This window comes from Pleuronectes platessa, chromosome 14 (genome assembly GCF_947347685.1).
Source record: "Pleuronectes platessa chromosome 14, fPlePla1.1, whole genome shotgun sequence".
Classification (NCBI taxonomy): Eukaryota; Metazoa; Chordata; class Actinopteri; order Pleuronectiformes; family Pleuronectidae; genus Pleuronectes; species Pleuronectes platessa.
This window is the reverse complement of record NC_070639.1, coordinates 13,777,250-13,793,165: the sequence shown is the minus strand read 5'-3', so window position 1 is coordinate 13,793,165 and position 15,916 is coordinate 13,777,250. Positions and strand designations below refer to the sequence as shown.

Genomic DNA, 15,916 nt, shown 5'->3' with positions numbered 1-15,916 from the left:
GTGCGCTTTGTGGCTTCTGTGCCGGAAACTATTAGCATCTTAAGTGGGTGGAACATTTTTATTAATTATTAACAACAGTCCAAATATTCATTACAATCCAGAGTTGCTCTTACCTTTTGTGACTGGCTGAATCCTGAGGCCAGTAAACAGAAGGCTGATGGCAAAGTGCTGATTAATCCTGCCATTCTGTCTCACAAAGATGATGTGATTAGGAATTTGTGCCACATCCACTTTGATGAACGTCGACCAGTGTGCTCTCAAAACCCGAGTCACTGTGATGGAGACAAATTGTAAAAAAAATTATATGAAAAGGTCAAAAGTTTCTTATTCTGTTAAAGAAAAGATGTATTTTTTCCCCTATGATATAATTTAAACATTCGAGAGACAGAAACGCAGTGTGGCACTGAAAGCAGATCCCATGCCCCCTCATGGCAACAGGTGGCATTACAGACTTCTTGGTTTACAGTTTTTCTCCATTGCTTTGGTTCATTTCACGAAACAGAAATGACATTCTCAAAACAACACGTGCAAACCTCCAAACCACTGGGCACTGGTTCATAACAGATTGGAATATCTCATTCCTTTAATCAAATTGCAATTGTATTAGCACATCCTTGCAATGACAAGTACAATTTCCAACAGCTTGCACACATTTCAAATGATTTAGCACACCTTTGCAAACGATTAGGTACAATTGCCTTCAGTTAGCACAATTACCAATTGAATATATATTGCTGGTGAAAACTGACTGTCACTTCTCAGTCAAGTGGTTGTTCTCTGCAGAACATGTTGGCATAATTTCATTGTTTACATCATCACCTGCACAATAGTTCACTCTACTGTCAAAATCATACAGGCACATAATACCATGAAAAACATCATGGTATATACTGTAATAAGGATATCTTGGATCATCGGCTTAATTTTCAGGTGCAACTAGAACTTTAGTAATGAAGGTTGAGTTTCACACATCTGATCACCAGTCACACAGTAAGTTTACAGTTTTTCTCCATTGCTTTGGCTCATTTCACGAAACAGAAATGACATTCTCAGAGCTCTAAGTGCAATTGGCAAAATAACCCATATGGTTCAGCACAACTACATAGATCACCTTCAAAAGGTCATATCTCACTATGCCAAATTTTAGTTTTGATGTGCTTATTGTTTGACAGTATATTGTGCTGTACACATTTTCTGTTACTGTAAGCACGATGTATGGCAATTAGTGTAACAATTTCCATGGCAGTATGAGTTCGATAAACATATTTTATGTGAAACCTTGAATAAATATTTTTTCTGTTTGATACACATAACATTCTGGAAAGAAAACATCTACTGTAACCATTCAGTGACCATTCAAGGACTGAGCCAAGATTGAAATGTGCACATGAGGGATATTTCAATGGTCCGCTGCCATATTGACAAAACATCTAAACATTTTGACCTGTAGTGTTTAAACAATGCCAAAGGGACTTTTCATTTTGGGGGCACTGACTATTTGTATGAGAAAAGGATTTAGTTTTGACTGATGAGTTTGCTGTTTTGGGAGAGATATGACCTTTTGTAGGTGTGCTATGGAGTTTTGCTGAACCATCTATGTTATTTTGAGAGATGAGCCACAGCAATCGAGAAGGAAATTTTCATTTTGGGGGCACTGTTTATTTATATGAGAAAATGATTTGCTTTTGAAACTTGAATTAACTGTAATTGGGACGGAAGTTCGTCTGCCGTCTGCAGGCCAGACGTCTTGCAGGTTGGGCAGTAATGTGGGGACATGTCATATGAGGAAGGACGTCCACTTAGCTTGGGATCTCGCCACTGGCATGCACGGAAGAGCATGCGATGGAAACAATTTAGACAGAAATCTGAGAATGCTCACCCATTACAGCTCAGTAATTCTATTTGCTGTAGGTAGATGGGGAGAAAATCCCATTAGATTAGGGGGTGGTGAGTCCCCCCCCCCCCCCCCCCCTATAACCATCAACACCACCTTCCTGATGTGCTAATAGACAAACCCACAGACTGACAGACAGACAAAGCAACGACTCACTTTTTAAGAAACACACACACACTGTTTTAAATGGACCACTCACCCGGTAACTCCCAGCAGCACACACAATCACAACTAATTCAGTTTACAGACAGCACCCTCTCAATCGAAAGATTTTAACAAACAATGCCATTACTGCAACTATGTATGAAAATGCAATACATGAATACAGTACATTTTATGTACAAATTAGTACATGGAATTTTCTTATTTATTACAATAAATTTGTAAACAGGAAATAAACGAGTTCACTGGAAAGTGAACTGATTGTATTATTGGGCATGGCTCTCTGATCAATAATGGTCTGTACAAACCACAATGGATATGGCCATTAGAATGCTATAGCAGCATATCCCAGGGGGTAGATGTTCCACAGTAGTTCCCCTAATAGGTTTTCAGATGCATTCTTTGGAAGTGCAACAACACAAGCAGTATTTATTGCTTTTTGCTAAGTACAACACCTTGAGTTTCCCCTGTACAGATACTATGTATGAGTATTATTGGAATGACAATGTATGAAATTTAGATTAATACATAATTAAGACAAATCAGTCAATATTATGAATCATGCGTATTAATATGGTGAAAAACATTGTGAGATAAGTAGTGAAGTACGGCATACAGACATTTACCATTGCTGCACACGCTCAGAGCTCGATACCAATCTGATTTGCTCTTCCACTGACGTGTGCTGCAGAGAGTAATGATTATGTGCCACAGTTAGTGCTAAATAGTATCTGACAAGGGATGGAAAGGTCTCCCCTTGAACAGCAGCAGCCATGCTGGACACTGGCTGCTCCTGCCATGGGCTCAACACTGCAGACATCAGGAGCTCAATGAAACTGGGTTGCGTAACATTGGGCCACAATTTAACACCGGCCTGATGGAAATTATATTTCCACTGCACATGATTAACGATGCGAAGCTGGGTCAATTGGTGACAGTTTGCAGCAACTTTCTTGTTTGGCTTACACGAACAATATATCTTACAAAGTAGCGGAAGTTAGATGTTATGTATAGGTCTAGTAAACAGAAGGCCACTCCAGCACCAAGCCTACTGACCACATTAATGCAACATGAGTGCAATCCAAGCCACCAAGCCCTCTTAAACTATTTCCATATATTCAAAGTAGGTTAAACTTACTTTCACATGCAACATATTTTTTTGCATGTTGCGTGAAATCCCCTTCAAATAAAAACATGCTGCCTCATGAAGTCATGGCACATGGAAACCAGCTGTTTATTTATATTTATTATGTTTGAATAAATATTTCAAAGGCCTGTGGTTTATTACTTTATATACGTCAAATGAACTTGAAATAAAAACATACTGCCTTATAAGGGCATGGCACATTGTAAAATTCAATATATTTTTTCATATTTACCATAAATAAAAATGGACCTGTATTGATGTTACAGCTAAATAGTGAAGAAGAAGAAGAAGAAGAAGAAGAAGAAGAAGAAGAAGAAGAAGAAGAAGAAGAAGAAGAAGAATGATCTTGTAATTATTATTGCTATTATTGCATTGTCATTGTTGTTGTTATTATTATTATTATTATTGTTATTATTATTATTATTATTACTACTAATATCTTAGAAATAATAATTATAGGAGTAACATTTTACTCTATAAAGGGGTAACAGCGCCACCTAGGAGCCAGAAGGTGAAACTAGCTCGAGGAGATTTCAAAGATGGCGACGAGTCCATGAATATTCCCTCAACTAGGTCTGTCAGGCTTCAAACCAAGCTGACAGACCCTGAGCGCTTTACCACCCTTCGTGCAACTAACAGAAACAATTAAATAATCTCATATTCACAAACAGTTTCGTGCATTTTTGTGGTTTAGCTCTTTCCAACAACACTTAATGACACGAGTACAAGAGTAGGCGGCTCTCAGGTTGTGCCTGACAATAAAAAACTCGGGGTAAAATGTCCCCATACGACACGTACTCGTTACCAAGTTACCAGGCAACGCTAAAGGAGTTGGGGCAAGATGGCGCGAGGACTAAGAACTACCGACGCTTTCTACACTAAAACACAACTCACGGGTTAAAGTAATAGTTGGTTTCAGGTCGGTTATCGTTAAAGAGAACAAGGCTTCTCCGCCAAGATGGAGGATGAAGAGACAACGCTGGTAAGCCCTTGTGTTTTGATGGTACAGTGCTGCGACACTAGCTTTTAGCCTGTGGGGGAAATCATAATAAAGAGCTGGTTAGCGATGTATGAGAGACAACTGTCCTTTTAAAATGAGACACAGCAGCGAACGACGAGGACAGACATCGATTAACGGTGAAGAGGAGCCAGCTAACGTGAACCGAAGCTAAACGCAGGACTCCGTTGGTTTGCACGTCGTTGTTTTGTCCTGTTGTGGAAACACCACTGATCCCCAGGCAGCGTGTGTCTGGGATGTCTTGTTAATTCACAGCTTCTTCCTTCTCGCTCCCGACCTCCTCTCTGTTTCCACACAGGCTTTGATCAAATACTATTGCTACGAGAAATACTTCAACCACGCTGTAGACGCCGCAGCAGCTGCTCAGAGGAAGTTTGGCCATGACCACGTCTGCAGTTTTTTCCATGCTTATGGGTCCCTGATGCAAGGTAGGATTCAAAACCCATAATACAAATCATAACTTTGGTACGAAATCTGAGATATCCAGAATGAAGTATAACGAGAATAAAGTTCAAATGATTGTTTATCTTTATTATCGGAATATTATTACTTTTTGTATCTAGTTAAATAACCGTTTTAATCCATATTTTTGGAAGATTATATTTCTCATTACAATATTAGCTTATTCTTATAATATGAAGACATTATTCTCGAATTGTCAAAATGATTTGCTTTCTTAAGTATGCCCATAATATCCCATTGCATATTTAACCAGTTCTGATCAGACTATGTGTCTTCCCCTCCACCTGCCGCACGTGCACTCATGTGGTTGTCTCTCTACAGATCAGATTCAAGAAGCCTCTGTGGAGCTGGAAGCGTTGAGAGACAGTCGGGATGTATCTCTTTGCACATTGATGGCTCTTGTCTACGCTGAGAAAAAGAAGACACACCCAGGTAATCCATGCAGTATAGTCCCCTTGATTCATATCATGGCTGTCTGACTTTGAACAAACTCAGAACTGGACAAACTTGTTGATGGAATTGTAAGTGTCACTGCATTCACAGATAGAGACGTCATTCAAGAACTTGATGCTAAGGTCAAAGAGGATCGTAAAAGTGCATCTCCCAAGAGCCTTTACTATGCCGGGCTGTTTCTTTGGCTGTTGGGGCGAAATGAAAAGGCGAGGGAGTACACAGAGAGGATGATCAAACTCTCCAACGGCTCTAGAGAGGTGAGATGTGTCATGTGTTTTTAAAAATAAGTCAATATTATTTTTTCCATTTTTTACGAGAGCATTTAAGTGTATGAAATGGCTTGTAAAATTCACGTTGATATTTCTTGTTCAGGGGACAATCCTCAAAGCCTGGATAGATGTGACATCTGGGAAAGACGCCTACGCCAGGAAGGCTGGAAAATACTTTGATGAGGGACTGAAGGAGAAAGCAGATGTCTTTGCCCTGATGGGAAAGGTGAGATGAGAACGACAAACTCTAAAGGCCTTCTTTACCTCAGCTGAAAATGTTATGATGCTATCGTTTCTCCTATTCTCCATATCCTCCTTACTGTATTGTGACTATAATTGCCTAAGTGCTTGATTTCTTGCGTAATTTGACTTTATATTCAGCTTTTCCATTCATTATGTGAACTATATGTCAGTTCTCTTTGAGACTTGGCAATCTTGTCTTTTTATTTATTGAATAGGGACAGACTTTTATTCCTGGTTCTATCTGCTATGGATGTTTTCTGGAAGCTGGTGAAAAGTAGAACTCAGGCAGCAGCTGATGTCAAATGCAGAATATTTTAATGTAGACTTAATACATCAAGGAGACCAGAAGGTGGAACAATATACAAACGCTAACAGAGCGTCTGAAGATGTCTCCCACAACATCCCAGTAAATCTCCCTCTACGTGCATTCCTAAATCACATTGTTTCCTAACGTCTTGTCCCTGGAGAAATACGTCGGTGCCTCTCTGTCTGGCACATCTGAGTTAGATATGAAATTCTCTCAACGTAGACACTACAATGAACTGTTGGGGGGGCCCAAGGTTTATAATCTGACCTTGGGTACTGCTTGGAGAGAGAAGAGAGTATCTCAGACAGGCACTATTCTCATAATGATGTACGGGTATAATGTGTATATACACTATATAGTGGCATATACAGTAATGTGTGAGGATGGTGAATAATTCCTCAACACTCTCTAGCTTTTGCATATGTTAGACCCTAAGTAACGTTTTGATTTGTTCTAGGCACAATACTACGAATATCGCCAGAACTACTCCGGAGCTCTGGAGATGGTAAACCAGGTCATTGTGAGTTTCCCTGAGTTTGTGCCAGCTCTTATCAAGAAGATGAAACTGTTGCTCAGCCTTCAAGACTGGGATCAAACCATGGAGGCAGCACACAGGTAATTGTTACCAAATCTTGCACAAAGGTCACATCTCTGTCAGCACAAGCTTTTCCGAACTTTCTCCCTCACTCTCACGGAGTCTTGAGAAGCGGTTACGCCGTCTGTAGTGAGATCAGGAAGTGCCACGAAACATTTGTAATCACCACCAGGCATTTGAAAAAAGCAGTCTGCCTTTACAAATGGCTCAGTATTCAAGTGCAAATGAAACACTAGGTTGATGCCTCAAACCAGTGCCTACTGACTAAGCCATTGTTTCTGTTCACCCCCTCTGGACCTTAGCCAGTGTCAAACACCACAAAAAGGCCTTTTCAGCCAAAATGCAGGAGTCAAACGCAGTTTCAAGGAGTTGTAGCTGTACAATCTTTGGCAGCCCAGTATTATTCGACTGGAAGCTCAATACAGTAGTGCAGCAGTATCGTATGTTCTATTACTATCAATCCAAGGTTATTAAATGTAGAAGATGAACTGGATTCACTGCACCGTGTGTCATGTTTCAGGCTTTTACAGAAGGATAAAAATAACCTGGAGGCAGTTCGGATGTTGGCTCTACATTCTTTGTGTAGAGATGGAGATGTGACTGAGGTAAAGTTTACCCATTTTCACAATTTCATACCTTAAACTCACAGGGATGCAATTCAGCAGGAACAAAAATAAAACAAAAAATAAGTGGGATTGATGATCAATTTACTGCAACTGTTTTCCCTTGACAGTCAGTGAAGCAGCTTTCAAACCTCATCAGCAACTTGGATTTTCTGGAGCCGCATAACCCCGAGCTTCTCTACAGGATGTCTCTTGCCTTCACTCGTGTCGTAAGATGATTTTTCAATATGCTCTCTAAATTCTCAATGCTCCCTTTTTAAAGAATTTCTTGACTTGCGTGGAATCTTTTGATTTAGGACTCTTTTTGTTGTTTTCCTTTAAGTGCGGACGAAATGACAAAGTGATTGAGCAGACGTTCAGGATGGTGGAGCGAGCCTTCTCTGTGGCATCAAGGGACTCCGACTTAGCCACGGAGTTGGGCTACCAGATGGTCCTTCAGGGCAGAATCAAGGAAGCCATGAAGTGGTACAAGACCGCCATGACCTTGGATGAGACCAGTGTTCCTGCTTTGACTGGTAACATCTTACAATAATCAATCGTTTGTCTACAACTCACTTAGTTTTCTTTCATACATTTAAACTTGAAGATGAAATGTTTTTTCTTTTCTGTTACCCAGGGATAATTCGTTGCCAGCTTATAGAAGGCCACCTTGAGGACGCAGAACAACAGTTGGAATTTCTCACAGAGATTCAACAATCTATTGGAAAATCAGGGGTACTGTCTTTTTTATAAATGCTGACAGACAAGAACATGAAATGTCTTTTTCGTCTATTATTAGAATTCTCTGTAAAGGACTCACATGGTTTAAAAGAATTAGATTTACTTAAAAAAAAAAAAAGACTAAACAAGAGAATCTGGCAAGAAGCAGCAGTAGTAATTCGCTTTGCCCTTGTCCTCCTGCTGACCACATTGCTTTAATCTAATAGTGTTTGCTCTTCTCCTTCTCATTATCATCACCCCACTCTGTTAGGAGCTACTGTACCTGCGTGCTTTGCTGGCGGTGAAAAAGCACCGACCACAGGAAGAGGTTACCAACCTGCTGAACGATGCGGTGGACACACACTTCTCCACACTGCAGGGTCTGCCTCTGGGAACGGAGTACTTGGAGAAGCTCAACCCCGACTTCCTTTTGGAGATTGTCAAAGAGTATCTGGCACTTTGTCCTGCTAAGGTACGGATGGGTTTAGTGTGAGAGACTCAGTCAAATATAAAACATTTCCAGCAATAATTGTTTTCTATTTTTCACTCATTTGGGGATAGTAGGATAGAGATGTGCAGATGTTATCTTTTTTAGTAAAAAACACTCTTACTGTTCATGTTTTAGCCTTTAGCCCAGGGCCAGACTCCTGCTCCTCAACTCCAGCACTGTGCCACGTTGTTGGATACGGTCGTCAAGATCGTGCCAGGTCTCCTCCAAGGGGTCTTCCTGCTCGCCAAAGTCAGGTTTCAGTCTGGTGAGCGGTGCATTTCAAATAAATAGGATTACTTGTTGTTGTTAGTTTTCAAGTCGCTTCTGATTTAAACTGCGCTGCTTCTGTTCATTTAGGTGACACTGACGCTGCCCAGAGCAGTCTACATCACTGCTTGGAACAGTGTCCATCTCATGCAGATGCTCATCTGCTAATGGCGCAGATCCATCTGCTGCAGGGCAACTTCACGTTGTGTTCCCAGTCTCTTGAACTCTGCCTCAGCCATAACTTTGAGGTAAGATCACCATCAGGATGACATTATCATTGGCTGCTAAATCTTTAAGAGACATAAATACAGCTCTTATGCCTTTGTCTATAACAGTTACAACAATGTCAGCTTGTCCCCAGCTAGACATATTAATATGAATTTTAAGAATAAAACAGCAACCAGTGAATATAGAAGGGGTCTTTAATGGTATTGTCAACAGTTACAAGATAGCAGCATGTTTCTCTAAATGCCAACAGTGGTTTGGATATGTAGTCAGGTTTGGCCTCATTAAAAGCTGCAGTCAGGTAAATAGTCAGGTTAAAGCAAAATCAATGTCAGTGTTAATGTGGCAGTTCAGCTGAGTCACGCTGATCAAAGAGATTTCGGTGATGAGTGTTATATCTTGCTCGAATCAATAATCCCACCACAGATTTATGCGCAATATCTTGACAATGTAGATATTGTTCACCTGCAGGCATCCCATGTCCGAATGTATCACGACTTCTTGTCCCGTTCCAGATTCGAGAACATCCTCTGTACCACCTGATCAAGGCTCAGAGTCAAAAGAAAATGGGCGAACTGACGGAGGCTATTCAGACATTGCAGATGGCCATGGCTCTTCCAGGGGTCCGCAGAGCTGGATCCGCATCCAAGTCCAAGAGTAAGAAGATTGAGCTGAGCCCTGCCGACTGTGTCTCTGTCTTCTTGGAGTTAGCCGAGGCCCTGTGGCTCAACGGGAAACAGGTATGATGCTGACCGTCTGGTATTACACTCGTGTCTGGCCATGAAGAAAAAAAAAAAGGTATAATATTAGCTTATAAATTTATTTAATATTACAGCATGAGGCAGCAAAGGTGATGCAAGATGCCATCAATGAGTTCTCGGGAACTCCTGAAGAGCTACGTGTCACCATTGCCAACGCGGACCTGGCCCTGCTCCGCGGTGACACCGAGCTGGCGCTGAGTATGCTTAGAAACATTACTCCTGAGCAGCCCTACTACATCCAAGCCAAGGAGAAGATGGCAGACATATATCTGAACCACAGAAAAGAGAAACGTCTGTACGCAAGTTGTTACAGGTGAGCAGCACGTTTGGAACCTGAAAGGGATTTTGATGTAAGAAAGTAGCAGAACCTATAAATTCTTATTCAATTAAAAAACCCTAGGAGTTCTAATACCGGAACACAAGTGAATGCATGACTAGGATATTCAGTCCCAGTGCACAGATCATCCGGCTGAACATGGAGCAATCTTCCCTTGTCTTTTCTCCAGAGAGATGGTGGAGAAGATGCCCAGCCCTCACACATACCTCTTGCTCGGGGATGCCTACATGAACATTCAAGAAGTAAGTGGGAGATATTTTCATTTTCTCATGACATCTGAGATCAGTTTTAAAGGTGCCACATGCTTCCAATAACTAAAATCTGTCTCACCCTAAGGCATGAATTGTCATTCATGCCTTTTCAAAAATAGCAAAACTCAGAGATGTACCGAGCCAGACTGAAGGACAGGGGGACAGTTAGCCATGTAGCCATGATCAAAGGGTCCAGACACTGTGGTTCACATAAACAGAGCTTCACGAGCAGGACGTGGGAAGGGGTGACCGTCATGTTGACGTATTCTCTGGGTGTCTGGTTGTCGGTATCTGCAGCTTTAGCCTCAGCTCTCAGCTTGAAGCATGCGGCGTCATTCAATGTGTTTATCCAAGGTTCACAACCTGAAAGTGATCATCCCTATTTGCCTGAATAATATTTACAAAAACCTAAAACCAAACAAATGTCGACACTGCTTCTTCCTGTTTGTCGTTCCTCAGCCAGAGAAGGCCATCAGTGTTTATGAGCAGGCCCTGAAGAAAAACCCCAAAGATGGTGCTTTAGCCAGCAAGATCGGGAAAGCCCTGGTCAAGACTCATAACTACGTCAAGGTTTGTTTGTACACTCACTGAACGATACACAGAATTCGCACACAGACGAACGGCCCGCTGACACTAATAGCGCCGCTGTGACGCAGGCGATCAACTACTACGAAGCTGCCTTGAAGACGGAGCAACAGAACTTCCTGCGCTATGACCTGGCCGAGCTGCTGATGAAGATGAAGCAGTACGAGCGCTGTGAGAGGGTCCTGCATGAAGCGCTGGCCCATGAACCAGGTGCTGAAGGTGTCACACTGTTTTCATACACACAGGGGACAGCCCATGTCAAACACAACAATAAGAAAGAGAATCTGGTCATGAGGATAGTTTGTGTTTATATGGGGCTGTACATTCTCTTTTTTTGCACATAGCACTGATGCCACAGGCCCCGAGGTTGTAGTGTTACCATCTCTGAAAACAATCACTGGTATAATGCATTAGAACAGATATGTGACAAACAAATACCAAACCTTAAGTAATGTTTTCAGATATAGTGTATTTATTTTAAGGGACATTACAACTGTCTAGCTGGTTTTCTAATTACATTTTTGCCTTTGGACCTTCCCAGGGAATGAACTAGCGGTTCTCTCAGATGATTGTCGTTATCTGGTCCTGTTGGCAAAGATCCAAAATAAGGTTGAAAAAAATGAAGAAGCTTTGCTTTCCCTGCAAAGAGTGAGTTGTTCCCATTTCTGGCTTGTATTTTTACCTTTTGTGTCAGTTTGGTTTCATTTTTATTTCCAAGCGTTACCTCCCAGCCTAAAGAGATAGACACAACATCAAATAATACAAGCTTTCTTGAATCCCAATCATCTTTTACTTGTTTAAATAGAAATGATGATGATAAGTGCTGTAGTTATTCGGGTGATGAGGTTGTGTGTTTGCTGTTCTCAGGCCCGGGATGTGCAGGCCAAGGTGCTGAAGCGGGTGCAGTTGGAGCAGCCCGACGCCGTCTCTGTGCAGAAACAGCTCGCGGCGGAGATCTGCTCTGAGATCGCTAAACACTACACAAGTATCAGGGGCTATGAGAGAGCAGTCAAATTCTACAAAGAAGCTCTTGTGTATTGTGAGACCGATCGCAAGGTCAGTGCAGCCGAATCAAAAAACGTTCTGTGTGCTCACTGCAGCTGTGGTTCACAAGCATCTTTCAGCACCGCGCCCTTGTAGTTCTACAATTTTGTGATCATAGTTGTTGATGTAGGAAACAAGGCTTCTTTTATCTTCCCTACATTATTCCACAAATAATCTTGTCACATCAACTTTAAAGGAATGAAAGCGCTCCCTGTTCCTAGGTGATGCTGGAGTTGGCTCGGCTGTGCCTCACTCTGGATGAGGTGGACGCATGCCAGGAGCAGTGCGGCGTCATCCTGAAGAACGACCGGTTTAATGAGGACGCAACTCTGGTTTGTTCTGTCTGACTGCCACCACAATTGTGTGTAACCTTTTCTTTGGAACCAAGTCATAGAACTAATTTCTTACACGTGTGCGTCCTCAGATGATGGCTGACATCTTGTTTAGGAAGCAGGACTATGAACAGGCGGTTTTCCACTTCCAGCAGCTCCTGGAGCGCAAACCAGGTGCAACAGATGTTTCTCTTTCCTTGTTTTTTTCTTTTTTTTAAACACAAATTGGTGCGCAATGTAAATGTGAGTTGAGGATTTGACCTTTGGAAACGCTTGTCTTTTGTTTCAGACAACTACCAAACTCTGTCACGTCTTATTGACCTGTTGAGGAGGGCCGGGAAGCTGGAAGAAGTACCCAGATTCCTTGATATGGCCGAAAAAGATTCTTCCAGGACTAAGTTTGACCCTGGGTTTAACTACTGCAAAGGACTTTATCTGTGGTAAGCTTGGAAGTGTTTCCTCTTGAGTATGCCAACATGTGTTAGAAGTGTAGTGTGCTATGTGATTAATCTCTTGCTGCTCAGGTATACAGGAGAACCCAACGATGCCCTGCGACACTTTAACAAAGCACGGAAAGACAACGACTGGGGTCAAAACGCTGTGTATAACATGATTGAAATCTACCTAAACCCCGACAATGACACCATGGGAGGAGAAGTGTTTGAGAATCTCGATGGTGAAATTGGGTAGGCAGCAGCTGCAGTAGGAGCTCGCAAGTGAAACGATCAACTCTATACTGGTGTGTTTCCTAACCTGCAGACTTAACCTCTAGTGCTCACTCACCAGGAACTCCACAGAGAAGCAGGAGTCGGAGCAGGTCGCGGTGAGAACGGCTGAGAAGCTGCTGAAGGAGTTAAAGCCTCAGACGCCGGGCGGACACATCCACCTCCGCATCCTGGAGAACTACTGCTCTTTGGCGACCAAACAGAAGGCCAATGTGGAGAAAGCTCTGGGTGTTTTCACAGAGATCGCAAACAATGAGGTAAGTAAACTCCAGATGGCGCATATGATTAACACCACTCCGTCCCCCTTGTGTCAATACACTCCCACCAGGAGCTGCACATTATTTCAGGCCCCCTGTTGATGTCAGTCATTCCATTTGATAATAAAACTCCAGCGTGCGCTGTGTGGAATCCAAGGAATTTTATGAATTATATGTGTTTAAGGAAAAATCACGTTTTATTTGTGAATTTATGTACTGAAAGAGGGGAGGGGGGAAGGGTAGTTTTCAGATTAGTCCTGTCCAACCAGAATTCTTTGGTTAAATCCAGAAAGACAACGTCCCGGCCCTGTTGGCCCTGGCGACAGCGTATATGATGCTCAAACAAACGCCGCGAGCCAGGAACCAGCTCAAACGCGTCGCTAAGATGAACTGGAGCCTCGTGGACGCCGACGAGTTCGAGAAGAGCTGGCTGCTGCTGGCGGACATCTACATCCATTCAGGGAAGTATGACATGGCCGGGGACCTGCTGAAGAGATGCCTCAACCACAACAAGGTCAGAACTGAAGATACTGTGATTTATTAGGATTTGATTTCTGGGAAAAGTTGATGCAAAATCACACAGAATTCTTTCTCTCCAATATTTAGATTTATTTTTATAATGCCGAGGCTTTTATTCAAATACTTTGTGATAACAACTGCAATGTTTTCCACAGTCATGCTGCAAAGCTTATGAATATCTGGGCTACATAATGGAAAAGGAACAAGCCTTCCGTGATGCAGCGCTCAACTATGAACTGGCTTGGAAATATGGAAATCGGACCAACCCGACCATTGGTGAGTCGAGCGGAATCACATCCAGGTGTTTCTGTAACGACATAGGGGATTAAGAGAAAAAATATATATTTTAAACTTTGTTATGTCTGCTTCTAATTCAGGATACAAGCTTGCTTTCAACTACCTAAAAGCAAAGAGGCATGTGGATGCCATAGACGTGTGTCATAAGGTGAGCACACCTGAGGATGGTTCCAGTTTTAGAACTTCAAACTTCTTTAGATCCCGTGAATCATGTTTGCTTTCGTCCACAGGTTCTGTCTGCTCATCCAAATTATCCGAGGATGAGAAAGGACATCCTGGACAAAGCTCGCACTTCCCTGAGATTGTAGTGTTGGACCTGTGTGCGTGTGTGTATGTGTGCGTGTGTGTATGTGTGAGAGAGTCCGCTTATACGTGAGAGATGGAACCAAGGTTTCTGTAATAAAAATTATTCATATTTGATGGAGTTCTCTTCATTGTTTGGTTTGCACTGTCGAATGTAAGTATGTGAATGTGCTGCTGACATTCCTGAAGGGAAACCACAGAGTGCAGGGGGGGGGGGGGGGTCTCAGGCACACGCAGCGTTTTCTTCCCTCACAAAGACACCAAACTCCAAGTTGCAACAGATTTTTGGGGAACTCAAAACAAAGGGCTGTTACAATCTCAATAACAGAACTTAATCTGAAACTGAAATGTTTCCCACATCTGTTAATACATCCACCAAGCATGTTAAGTTTTGTTGTTGCCAGGATTATGCAAAAGCTGGGGAGTGACACAAGGAAGAATGAACTCAACAACTTTTGGTGCAAAGTGGACAGAGCCAGGAGTTTTCTTTTCACTTTGCATGACACTGGGTTTTCAACATTTTCATTGATTTCTCCGAGAATAATTCGTGGATCTCGAAAAGACTAGGCATGACTAATATTTATGAGTGTTTTCAATTTTGTGCAGATCCAAATAAAAATCCAGTGAATTTAAATGTGGTATCAATTGGGGGCAGTTGGGCCTTGGCTGAAGTGGGAACACTATTGAGTGCCATTCTAGTATTTAATCGTATCCATTGTACATGCATTTTGTTTATATATTATCCTCATTTATATAATAATTCGTAATGAATATTATCTTGTGATTAATTAAGACTCATGAGATGCAATTATCGATATGCTAGATATCAATATTTATTTATATTGGACTTGAGGCTAAGAAAAGATGAAATGCACTTTTTGTACAATGTGCTACTTTAAAGAGTGACACCATATTGCAGAGAATAAATACACAATTGCTGAACTTTACCTTTTCAGGGGCATTTTGTATTCTTCATCACTTACACCGATGCGAATTGCCTTGCCATATATTGATTATCGGTAAATCGCTGTATCATGATATAATTGTTATCGTGGGCCACAGCACATCTTTAGATACCCTGTGATTCCCACCCCTAATTCTCATTAGAATTAAGTTTTACATGTATATAGATATTTCTACTTTTTAAATAAAGTTTTGATCAGATTTTTCTTACTCACTAATTGATTGTTTTTCTTATGAATAAATACACAGTAGGCACTTGTTTTAAATCTTTGGGTGTTTTCGTTTCCAAGCATGACGGAGGGGAAAGTAGGACACAGTGGACATTTCACTGGACACGGTGAGGTGGCTTCCTGCCGGGGGTAGGACGCCTCTGCGGACGGACTCGGTGTCAGAGGCGGAGAAGCAGGGCGCCTGAGCGGGCTCCCTGCGGCTGGAGTCCGCTGCGTTTCACTCCATCGAGCATCAAGCATGAGCCGAACCAGAGGGACGTTAAAGCGAGCGGACAAAGTTACACCGGTGAGTGTCTCCTTTTCTTTTTCAACTTCGAACGCTCAGCGTGGGCACAGGCGCTTAAACACGAAACTTTACGCACGCGTGCATGTGCGGTTTTGAGAAGTGTCTCGGTGTCCCCGGGTCTGGTGCCTTTCCCCCCAGACAGCCCGATTGGACGCGGTGGGCTGTCTGTGGG

The 15,916-nt window shown here is 42.2% G+C and overlaps 1 protein-coding gene across 1 annotated transcript; it reads left to right on the top strand.

Moving 5' to 3' along the window:
• Positions 1-4,024: 4,024 nt before the first annotated feature.
• ttc21b (tetratricopeptide repeat domain 21B) lies at positions 4,025-14,885 on the top strand. The gene is made up of 29 exons (XM_053440101.1): positions 4,025-4,185; positions 4,520-4,649; positions 5,005-5,115; positions 5,227-5,393; positions 5,509-5,631; positions 6,413-6,570; positions 7,071-7,155; positions 7,284-7,382; positions 7,496-7,688; positions 7,790-7,887; positions 8,144-8,344; positions 8,498-8,627; positions 8,720-8,877; positions 9,370-9,594; positions 9,690-9,928; positions 10,122-10,194; positions 10,663-10,773; positions 10,860-10,998; positions 11,330-11,436; positions 11,656-11,844; positions 12,054-12,164; positions 12,257-12,338; positions 12,454-12,604; positions 12,689-12,850; positions 12,951-13,146; positions 13,436-13,660; positions 13,821-13,941; positions 14,043-14,110; positions 14,193-14,885. Exons 1-29 carry the CDS (start codon positions 4,162-4,164, stop codon positions 14,268-14,270), a joined length of 3,954 nt encoding a protein of 1,317 aa, XP_053296076.1. The 5' UTR covers positions 4,025-4,161; the 3' UTR covers positions 14,271-14,885.
• The last annotated feature ends 1,031 nt before the right edge of the window (positions 14,886-15,916 follow it).